Below are 12,132 nucleotides of genomic sequence, written 5' to 3' on the forward strand. Positions count from 1 at the left end.
GAAATCTGTTGTTTGGAGCGCATGATCGAGAAGTGGACAATACTTTCTCAGGTAGTCACAAAGAATGGAGAACAACTATGTCAGAAATTAGTGTGTGATTGGAATAATTTGTAAATTAAAGGCACAAGAACAAGTCTCTCACTTCTTGTCTGCCTATATCATAGTGAATCTCAGATGGTGACAAAGTCACTCAATCACTCAGAGGTGACTATGCTGAGCTGAGTGCCAAGGGAGAAAAAAATAAATAGATCCCCAGATCGAGTGGCGTGCATCCATTATTTGGGGATGCAGGTGTGCTTAACCTCCTATACTTAAAAAAAAAAACAGTGGTTGCCATTGAAACTGGAAAAAATTCCCAACAAGAAACGTAGTTGGAGAATGGGTACTGAAGAAATAAGTCAGATTGGTGAAGAAGGGAGAATACAGATTTTCAGATCTTCTGTAGGTAATGAGACTGTGGAAGGAAATGGGAATTGAGTAATGGAAATGTGTTACAACTCTCAAGTTATTGAAATTGCGTAATTCTATTAATTGATGAGCCACAAGCAGTGCAGAATACGCTGTAGATTAACCAAATTCCGTGATTAATTTAGACAGTAAAAGTATCTGTGTGTATAGGGATTGTGTTGAGTAGATAATCTCTTTAGAATTTGTTCTCTTTATTATTTGAGTAATATCATGTAAAGTGGGGCAGTTGAATTGGTTCCCCCTGGACCGCTCTCCTGGTTTTGTGCTTAATTCTGAATGATCCTCTTACTTCGCTTTGTGAATCAGTGTCTTGAATGAGGCACTAGCTTTGCTCGATTATCTGTTTATTAGATCCTTGACCAGCATCTGTTATTATTCAGTCTTTCATTTTTAGTGTGGTTAACTCCTTACATAACCTTTCCTGTTTCTCTTCTCAGCATCATGTATAAAACCAAACTGCCTTTCATTGTTGTCATGAACAAGGTAAGAGTTATATTCTTCCAAAACTGTCATACTGCTTTAGTGAAATTCAAAACTGTGATGTGTCATTGATTTAAGAGGTTTAGTGCTAAGTCACTGTTTGCGATGACAGCTTTCGCCCCTCCTCTGACAGAAGTTGAAGTGTTGAGTTCTTTGCAGACTCTTTGAGCATTCATCATAAAATGAGGCAATCCCGAGGTTCACGGGATCATGGATAGGGCACATGGGGATAATTTGGTACAGAGTCCAGTGGAAACAACTCTGGATGCTGTCTTCACAGAAAACAATGCATCCACATAGTTGTTTGTTTGGAGCATTTGGGGTGTAGTTTGATTTTCATCTACCGTGACCTAAATACAACCAACCTGCCAAATAGATGAGCCATTCTGATGGACATATTATTGGAATGATTTACAGATATACTTGAATAATGCAGCATTCAGAGGGCTCTTGCACCTTGTGTGCCTGGAAGTTTACTGAAACAAATTAATCTGCTGCTGAGTGCACAATAATAACTTTGATAAGACTCCCAAGTATGCTGTGTTATGGCTAATGCTGGCATGTGCTGTGCCTGCTGCCACACTGGCATTATGAGCGCTTTGTTTTGAAAATAAAGTGTCAAGAATCCTAGAACGTTTTCCAGTGATTCCATTCCCTTTCACATACCCGTAGGCGATATAGTACAGAGCATGGTTAAACCTTTTTCCGGTACATACAATCATCGTTTGAATGGTAAGCAGGGGCTGGGGAAAGTGGCGTCATTCGATTGGTTATGTTTAGAGAGGGGTCGCTGCAGTACCTCCAAATCTCCTTGTTGGCTCATAGTAGCAACACACACTATAAGGTCTTGGAAAGAAATTAATTTGGGCACAGTAGCTCAGTTTATCTGCGCGAGGCAGGGTTGTCTGTGCCACATAAGTCCCAAGTACGGTTTAGAAAAGCTATGCCTCGAGGCCTGTTCATTTTCTGACACCTCTTATATTTATGTCTCCGTTCAGAAGGCACTTGATGGGTCACTAGAGTCACTCCACATTTCAACAAGAGATATTCGACACTAGAGCTTCAGCTGTGCTCCAAAGGGGCGGAGCCAAAGTGCACCCCCACTCACAATTGGTGACTGTTACCCATCATCTCAGGCTTCAATAGACAGTCAGATAGTAGAAGCTGCTTCTAGTTTAGGGTAACAGATCTTTTTAGCTGTCTCCCGCGTCTTCCAATAGCTGAAGAATGGGTATTTCTGTGTTGCAACGAGCTCTGACTCCAGATACAGTGTTATGCTTTATCTGAGTTGCTATCACTCTACCATTCCCTGTTGTAAATCTTTTCTGCTTGCTATTGCTACCTTTGTCGAGTCAGGTGTATAAAAGAAGTAATTTGATTATTGAATTAGAATACAATTTAATTTTAGTCTCATCTATAAACATAAGAAGTGAAACCAGCTTGGTTAATGTAGTGACTTCTATAAAACAATCCTTTCCCCTTCATTGTCCTAACTGGTCCTACAATACTGTGTCATGTAGTCTGTATTTTAGTGCTAGTAGGGATAATTGGTTGCAATGCAGAATGTGATAATATAAAGGTTTAATCTACAAAAATTGTGACTTAATACAATGGCCGTACATTTGCTATTACACAAGTATTCCGAGTGGCTTTGCCTGAGGATACATCGTATTTTCTTTGGGCCAAAAGTGTACTTTACTATATCTCGTGTTTAATCGCCAAACATTTGAAAAAAAAACACTGTTAAGGCTCCACTGCCCCCAACAAGGTATGCAACTTACTGAGGTGGACAAATTCAAACACCCAACCGCCTTCTCCAGAAATGGTACAGTGGGAACGTTTTAGCCATGGCACTAGCATGGCACATGGCACTCAATGGTTAATTCTGACTTTACCACTTTGCAAAAATATACTGGTTTTGAACTCTTCATTAAGAGCCTGGACAGGTTCCACAACGTTTCTTTGGTGAGGATACTCCCTAGGTTTTACTATCCGAAACACTCGCACCCCGGTTGGCTAAAACATTAAAAACTTGGAACCAGAAGACATGTTTTTATTACTTCTGTGCTCCCCTTATGACTAATTATGTGCTCTTGGACTGTCACTTTTGAACATATTTCGTAACTTTTTTTTCAGAGTTACGAAGAACTTCAATCAAACTAAACACTGGTAGTACGTATATGATAAAACAAGACTGTAACCCAATCATGACTGGTTATAACCAATGGGGGAGAAAACACTGATCTCATAGTCAACTCACTTAAATGTTGTGGGGTGAGAAAATTACGGACCTTGAAACAAGAAGGCCTTTACTGTGGTGTTGGTACTCCTGCTTCAGCAAATTGGGCATGGTCCAATCATGTCTTGGCATCCCTTAGTTGCCATTATGTGATAGAGGAGGGTGAGCTACTAAAGGTAGTGCTAAGTTGAAGCCAGATGCCTGGGTCTAGCTCATCTTGGAGTTCTTTTGGATCCTCAACTGCAAAACGAGCTACACCTTCACAAGGTTTCCGTCTACCACCGACGCGGTAGTCTCAGGGTTTAAGAATTAAAGAGAAAGTGTTAGCTTTTGATGTAAAACGAGATGGAGAAAGAGGTACCTATCTAGTTTCTGAATTCCACAATGTGAAACTAGAAAACCTAGGATCAACCTCAGATCTTTGCTTGACCAAATAGTGTGTTAGGCAATTGTTATTTCACCTTGCCTTTCTCTTTCTTTCATTATCAGATATGAAAGCACCTTAAATTAAAGGAGTTGAGGATATTCATTATACAAAAATGTCTCTTGTGTTTGATTTAAAAGACTATAATGTTGTTCCATTTACAATAACACCCGAAGCCACATAGAGGGTGCACATGACCGCTGACTTGCCTCTTCGTCCATTAATGTTGTCATCAGAGATTGGCAGGAGCGCATGAATGTTTCTAAATTAATGGTTGAAAACTATCACTTCTAATAAATGCCACTCGTTGCAGTGATATAATATGATGTAACACTTGCACATGTTAGAGAAATCCACTTTCTAATAGATATTTCTAACTGCACATTCTTCACCTTTAGAATATCCGCAGGCGCCAGACTGGATCTGGAAGATTTTTTTAGCATAGCCCCTGCACGCCGGTAGGCGGTATAGTACGGCTCCATGCTGACCTCACTCTCGACCCCCATCCGCTCTCCCCAGAAGTGACGTCTGAAGCCGTGAGGATGTCTTGTTGCCCTTTGGTCTTTTACTGAAGAGCTGGTTCCACATTCGATCATGATGCATTACAAATATGGAAGGCCATTGGCGATGCCACGACAGATTGAATGTTACGAATCATTGACATTAGGGGAACCAGCATGGTGGTACAGCGCCATGCATTGATGAGGTCCACAGGCTTCTCAGGTGGTGCTAAGGCGTCACTCATGGATATGCGTTTTGATAGGTCTTGCTTATATGGCAAGAAAGCTGACTTCGCCCTTGAGTGCTTTAAAGAAAGTAAGGCTGCTCTGCATAACCCTCAGTCTTTCCAAACCTGCAAGGCAGTAGCTCCGACAGTTTTGCCCCTTTCAAGGCATTGCCAGGGATTTCTCTTGCAAAAAGTGCCAAGCCCAACACCCCAACAACAGGTACCCTAGTCCTGCGCGGGCAAGGCTTCTGGCAGAAAGTGTCCATGCCTGCAGGGCCAGCGAACCTCCCAGATCCCCCCTCTCCCTTCCTCTCGCCCCCTTCCCCAACACCAGCCTCCAAACTGCTACCATTTACCTTCAGCTGCACACAAGCACGCTGTTTGTAAAGCAGAATCCGTCATTTTCTCCACAGGTGGTAGGCCATAATGTCCTCAACAGGAGGATCCTGCAGATAGTTAAACGGGGCTGCGCCCTGTCAGTACTGTCCACCCCACTGCCTCTTCTACCTACATCAATGTGTCATTTGGATGCACACTTGTCTGTTTTACTGATGGAAGTTCAGGCTTTATTTGCGAAAGTATCCTTAGAGAGAGTCCCAGTCTTGGAAATCGGAACTGGCAGTTACTCCTGTTATTTCCTTGTTCCAGCGGGAAGGATACATTCAAGATGCTCATGTTGGCCCAGGTCCTAGCTACCCTGGGTTCAGGAGACTGGATGGTAGCGCTGCACTGGCAGGACGCGTAGTTTCATGTTTCCGTCTTGCAGGCCCTACCTGCGGCTCAAGGTTGGCTATGGGCATTTTCAGTTTGCTTTGTCCCCTTTTGGCCTCACCAGTGCCCATCGCAGTGGTCGCATCGTATCTTTGGAAGTCATGTGCACCAGTCTTCCTTTTCCTCGACGACTGACTGTTAAACGCGACCTCCCCATACTCAGTCCTGGATCACCTCCAGATGACAGCGGACCTCATAACTTTGTTGGGGTTCACCATCACCGTGCAGAAGTCACACCCGACTCCTTCTCAGTGGCTCCCTTTCATTAGAGCTATCCTGGATGTGGTACACTATCAGGCCTTCCTTCCAGATCAACGAGTTTAGGACATCCAGGGTATTATCCCGATGTTTCAGCCTCCTTACTGGGTCTCAGTGAGAGGTGGCTCTGAGTTTTATGGGCCTTTTGACCTGCATCCTTCTCGTGGGCCATGACAGATGGCATATGCAGGCTCTGAAGTCTCAGTGGGCCTAGCACCAAGGGAACTGATAAGATTCCATCCAGCTTTTCGAGGAGACTACAAAAGAACTGCAGTGGTGGCGCTCAACTGCCATTGACTCACAGCATGTCCCTCTCCCTACCCACCTCTCGGAGTGTAAAGTGGTGATGTATGAATCACTGCTGGGTTGAGAAGGTCATCTGGAGAGATGGAGAGGATTCTGGCCTCCGGCAGAGTCCCGTCTCCACATCAACCTGTTGTAGTTATGGACCATTTGCTTGATGTTGAAAGCCTTCTTGCTGTCCACTGAGGGGAGGCTGGTTCAGGTCCTCATGAACATCACCTCTGTCAAATGCTAGTGCAACAACCAGGGTGCAATGGCTTCCTGGACCCTGTGCAGGGAAGTCTTGCTCCTCTGTAACTGTCTGAATCGTCTGGCATTTTCCTGGTCGTGAACCACCTGGTGGGATCTTTAAACACCTGGGCGGACAAACTCCTGTGTCTTTGCCTAATGGATTGCTAATGGTGGAAAACACCCGAAGGTGGTGTAAGATGTCTTCCAGCAATGGGCCAACTAGGAACAAGTGTTCACCTGGAACTCATTTTCATACAATGTAAATACACTGCCTTCTGTGCAGAATGAATCTATGAACAGCAAATGAAAATAGAGCAGATATGTATTCTGCAAGGACTAAATCTTATTGCAGACTTGAATAATATTGTGGCACCCAGATCTCAAATCACTTCATCATCAAATCCGATTCAGCCAAACTGAAATTTTATTAAGAATCGCACAAAATAAAATCAACGTATCTTTGTAATTCTAATAAAGTGAGCATGAGGATTTCAGAAGGCAACCCAGTGAAAAAAAACAGAATGAGAGCGCAAAAGGGTGAACTTTGGAATGAGTATGTAAAAGCAGCACAGTTTCCCTCAAAAGACAGCCAGTTTTCATTGCAATATACAGACCCCCCAGGATATAGCGGCATGGATTCGCAAATTTAGCGGCACAAAAATGGAAATTTAGCGGCAATTTTGCAGCATTTTATTTGGCCATTTTTCCTATAACAAACACAGATATCTTAGCTTTTTTAGTTATTTAACAACATAAAGCTATGTATATTTGGTTTAATTACAATGTAAACACTTTGTTTCCCTCGAAAAGCATGTACAGATATTCGAGTGTATCTCTGGATATGGTTTGGGAATTCTCAACGTGTCAAATCCTGGTGCTGGTCGTCGGGAAATGAAGTGGTGAAGTATTCCAGGGGCATGACGTCGTTGGACAGTCCGCACCATTGGTCTCTTGAAGTGCGTGCTCTGCTTGTTGTCGAACCAGACCTGAAGTAGGTGATGGCGTGACCGAGCGAGATGTCAAATGCAGAGTTCACCCCAGTCCACCGTGATGCACACCCTTTGGCTCACAGCCCTACTTATGCCTCGTCCGGTGCACACTATTTAAATATATGTAAATAAAATAAGTATTCAGTGACAGTGCAGCTTGCATTGTGGGCACCCCACCTGCAAAACTGTATGCCGTGATGTGGCCAGGAGTATAGGGGGCACGCACAGCTATCTTCCCTAAAAGACAATAGCCAACAACTCCCCTAAAGAAACGTCAGAAAGATGTACGAGGATAGGTAAATAGACAATATGATAAGAGTAGGTGCTACTACCTTGACTTTAGTCTTCATCTTGTAACATTGGGCCAGGAAAACACCAAGAGCATGGACTGACTGTACATGTCATCACTCCAGAACAACCAACATATGCTTGTGGAATAAAAAATTGCAACTCAATTAAGCACTAAACAGTTGACAACAAATGGAAATATGCCAGATTTTTCTTGCTCATTTTTACTGTGAAATTTACAAGCTGTAAACCTAAAAACAGAAAATCCTGCTCTGGGGCAGGTCCAAGCAAAGCCTCTCCATCAATCAATCAATGTATTGACTTTGCAGAGCACTGAAAACCACTTGTCAGGTTGCTGAGGGCTGGGGGCAGAGGGTCCATGAATCACTAATAGCTATGGGGGATGATTAGTGTGCAGTTAATCCAAAGAAATAAAGGAAAGCAGCACATGCTAGGCTGGCTCGCTTTTAAGAAGGGTGGTGGTTATTCACAGATCTCTTGCAGGTAGACTGAAAAGACTTGCATATGTGGGCCCATGAATACAAAAGCCTTTTACTTTTGCAAAGCCTACACTCCACAAATCCAAATTAATGGGGTTGGGAACACTGTGAATCTTATGAATGTCATTTTTGCGCTGTGGCGTATTAGTAAATATATTAAATATATTATAATGCAGAAATATTCTGAGTTTTAATCAGAAGGAGATTAAATGATTTGTGCGAATTTGCGGGAGATCTAGGACCGTGTTGGATTCGTTGAAGTACTTGGGGACTGATTTGAGAATCTCCAAACCTAGCCGTCATGCTCCAGGAGAAGGACTTTGGACTGCTAAGAACTTTGTAACTGAGGCATGTCTTCTGCATGACTCCACAGGGTAATTAATTCACTTAAAGAAAACATGTTTTAAATTTGTGCAGCGTCTGCCCTAAGTGCAAAGGGTTCCACACACTACATCCGTGTTATGATAAAATGATTTTAATGCGCGATATCCTTTTTATCAATAAGTTTACACGAAAAAAAGTTAATACTGGTTCTTTAATGACAGCGTCTTGATATTAATATTCCCATACATGTAAAAGAAAATCCCTGCTACAGGGCATATGACGGGGTCTTTGTTAACGGCCCTCTGGGTGTGTTCAGCAGTCTGACTTTATCAGTTTGCACATTAAAGCGCGATCCGGTTGACAGCCTCGCTCCCGCCGGCCCCCCTAACACTGCCAATGAATATGGATCTCCTCGCCCGGGCGATGAAGAGAGGCTCTGCGAATCTGTAACGTCCTGGTTCTTCTGGAAAGCAAACTAATGTCATTCGGCCAGTCTCGCGCTATAAAAGAACTGCAAGGAAAAACAAAACAAAAAACAGGACCAGTCCATTATCCCCTCTCCTATCAGCAGTTGATTTCATTTCATAGATATAACTTTCTATTTCTGCTGACGAGAGGCCGCCACATTCATGGAAATCAGGCCACCGAGGGGCAGTTCTCAGGAGTCAGAGCAGGGCGGGCTTCGGAAGAAAAAGAAAGGTCATGCCACTCCTGCAGGATCAATAAAATGAACTGTTAGCCTGAAATATTGACATAAAATATGGGCAGTGGTGTTACTTTCTTGACCACAACAAAAAAACACGACATCTGTGGGTATGTACGGCAATTTTGAAGAAAGCTACATTTCCAGTAACAATCTAATGTCTCCAAACAAAGCAGTGCGCCTGAGGAAATCAAATGAACGACTCGAGACCAATCAGACCCCCCAGGATATAGTGGCATGGATTAGCTTTTGTAAAAATACCGCAATTTTTACAAAAGTGCCGATTTCGCGGGCACTTTGGTAAAAATCGCGGCATTTTTTCAAAAGTGCCGATTTCGCGGCAAATCGCGAAATCGCGATATCCTGGAGGGTCTGAATATACAACACTAAAGGTAAATACACAGTGTGTTCATTATACATAATTCTGGTATGACTCTTATTAATGTCGACGACGTCTCAACCTTTCTTGGGGATGTAAGGGTCTCATCAGGACAGAAGAATAAACTGGGGAATGGTTGTCACTGATGAGTGGTCTATTTTTTTACAGGTAGACCAGGTTGATAGGGTACTAATCATGAGTTCGGTAGGCACAGTATGTATCCACTCTCATTTAGAAGCTGCAAATCTTCTACCGGGAGACCACAATCCCGAGGCTGCCAAGGTTCATTGTTCCTTGGGCCTATTTATCCACATTGCTGTTTTTTTCTCCTTGTTGGGCCATGAGACACAGTGCATACCGAACTACTGATATTACATTGTTGGGTGTGTGTTAGGATGATCTCTACCAGCATCATTGGCTGCTTTGCCTGGATAAGTCAGCACATACTGAATCTGTGCCTTAGCAACCTGGTCTACCTGTAATGAAACATACCACTCTTCAGTGACGCAACCAAGCTCCAGGATATTCTTCTGCCCCGATGAGACTCCTCACACCTGAGCTCCCATTGTGTGTGGCTGTCTAGAGGGAATGCACAAAGCCCAGCTGTCACCCTCTCCAGACGTGTATTGGAGACAGGCACACAGGGCTAAGAGCAGAAAAATTAAATTTTTCTAAAAGTGCCGGTTTAAAAATTGTAATGATAAAATTCTACTTTACCATTAAAGAGTATTTATCATTACAATTTCAGAGGTATGAATCATGATAGATCTAATCCCTTACAATTGGTAATTACAGCTTATTAGATGTAACGAGGAATTCCCAATGTTAACCTATGGGAGGAGTAAGCCTCACAGTAGTGAAAAACCAAATCTTTTTTTTTTTACTAGAAGGACATGTAAAACTTAAAAGTACATGTCCTACCTTTTGATTACACAGCTCCCTAGCCCTAGGGACTACCAAGATCCTACCTTATTGGGTGATTTGTATCTAATAAAAGGGGAGTTAAAGACTTGGCAAGGGGTTTTAAATGCCAAGTCGACAAGGCAGTGCAAACTGCTTATACAGGCTCTGCAGTGGCAGGCATGAGACAGGTTGTAAAGGGCTACTTAAATAGGTGGCACAATCAGTGCTGCAGACCAATTAGTAGTATTTAATTTAAGGCCACGGCACATGAAGTGCACATTACTAGGGACGTATAGCTAAATTAAATATGTAAATTGGGTATATATCAAACCATGTTTACGGAAGTGAGCACAAGCCCTTTAGCACTGCTTAGCAGTGGTAAAGTGCCCAGAGTCCCAAGGCCACTAAAAACGAAATCGTCAAAATTAGAGGCAAGCAAGCAAAAAAGTTGGAATATCACCCTAAGGCTGACAGGTCTAACTGTCCTGTGGAACTTTTGGGAATAAATCATTCAACAGACCTACCACTGGGGGAAGTACTGCTTTGGCACCTATTCTAAAGTTGAGGCATCAGCAGTTTGAAGTATCCATTAGAAGAGCAATGTACCTACCTTTGGTAAATCTTTTTGGTGGATACTCTACCTGCAGGTTCCTCAACACCTTCCCGTTCTGTGGAATTGACTGTATTTAAGATTTGTGCACTGGCAAAAATTGATTTTTGACCTCTGCGTCTCATGGCACGGATAGTGTCAAGAAAGAAACTAACATCAATGTGCCTCTTGGGTGGCGATTATATGCCGGTCCAGCTGTCCGGGGCAGAGTGCGGTCAATACAGAGCCGCACAATGCTCCCTACTGACGTGCACAGGCTAGGTTGAAAAACCTCCTACTTCCAGTTTGGTGCTTGGGGAAATTATAAAGGTTGAGGAATCTGAAGTTGAGTGTTTTGACCAGAAAGAGCGTTACCAAAGGTAAGTAACGTGTTCTTTTTTTAACTTTGAAGAGACTTGATCTTATTACGTACATGCTTGTTGCATGATGGATGTCTTTAAACATGGTGTTCCTGCAGCTAAGGGGTGCAAAATACCTGTTATGCTTCGTTTCCTTTGCTTCAGGTAAAGTGTAACTAAATGCCTGTCTGTTTGGTTAACATTTTTATGAAGGTTAGTGCTGAGTCAAGTAAACAGCAGTCCAGAGCTGCTGTTCATCGAGGGCCATTTGTAAAGGTCAGGCAGACCATATATTGAGTATCCCTAGTCTAGTTGGAGGTGATCATTAATATATTGAGAGAGATGAGACACAACATTTAAGATTTTTTTGCCAAACAAATTTGGTTACTGGTTGGAATTTGTTCGGTTCATCTGTGTCAACTTCTTGTTTTTGTTCAGGATGGAGTAACTTCTCCAACTTTCAGACACTCTTGGACTTTTCCTTTGATTACGGCGGAATAGATCAACTGAGCCCAATAAGTGGAGATGTGTGTGGTGATTTCTTAAATTAAGGAGAGTGTGATTGTGTTCAAAAGTGTATCTTGCTAGCTATAGTCTAGATAATTAAACAATCATCGATTTCTCTGAACTCAGTCTAGAATGGGTTGGTCTTTGGGTTGGGAGAGGAAGTTTGATAGTCAGTTGAAGTATTAGACATTGATTGTTCAACCTTTTTAATCTCCTCTGCGAATAAGTTATATAGCCCATGGCATTTTTCCTCTCAGTTGTTAATGGCTTCTTTAGTTGTATAGCTAGTTTGTAACTTTATAATTTCAAAGAATGTTCTGGGGCGGGTTCTTGCTTGGTCTAGTTGAGATCTGGAAAAAGAGATTTTTCCCTCAAATCACTCCTGTCATAACTCATTTTCTTGTGAAATTTATTCAAATTCTGTGTTGAGGGATTTTGTCTCCTCTCTCTTCCAAGTGATCCATGTGTCTTCTCTCTTTACTCTTTCCAAGTGATCCATGTGTCTTCTCTCTTTACTCTTTACTGTACATACCACTGCAAGGACATTTTTTTTGTCTCAAGTTTCATGCATGCCAACTTATCCATTATAATGCCCACAGTTTCCTTGTAATGATTAATCCAGAAGGTTGCTGATTGCGTTAAAGTCCAGGGTTGGAGTTGAGATCCTATTTCTGAGGCAAGCATATTGGG

General features: G+C 42.5%; 1 protein-coding gene across 1 annotated transcript in view; it reads left to right on the forward strand.

Annotated features, from left to right (window-relative positions):
* The window catches only part of GPN1 (GPN-loop GTPase 1), a 115,916-nt gene that overhangs the window by 32,645 nt on the left and 71,139 nt on the right, over positions 1-12,132 (forward strand). Inside the window, exon 8 of the mRNA XM_078650126.1 lies at positions 906-951. Coding sequence (XP_078506252.1) covers positions 906-951 — 46 coding nt within the window. The remainder of the gene's footprint in view (positions 1-905; positions 952-12,132) is intronic.

This window comes from Lissotriton helveticus, chromosome 6, assembly GCF_964261635.1.
Source record: "Lissotriton helveticus chromosome 6, aLisHel1.1, whole genome shotgun sequence".
In the NCBI taxonomy this organism is placed as follows: Eukaryota; Metazoa; Chordata; class Amphibia; order Caudata; family Salamandridae; genus Lissotriton; species Lissotriton helveticus.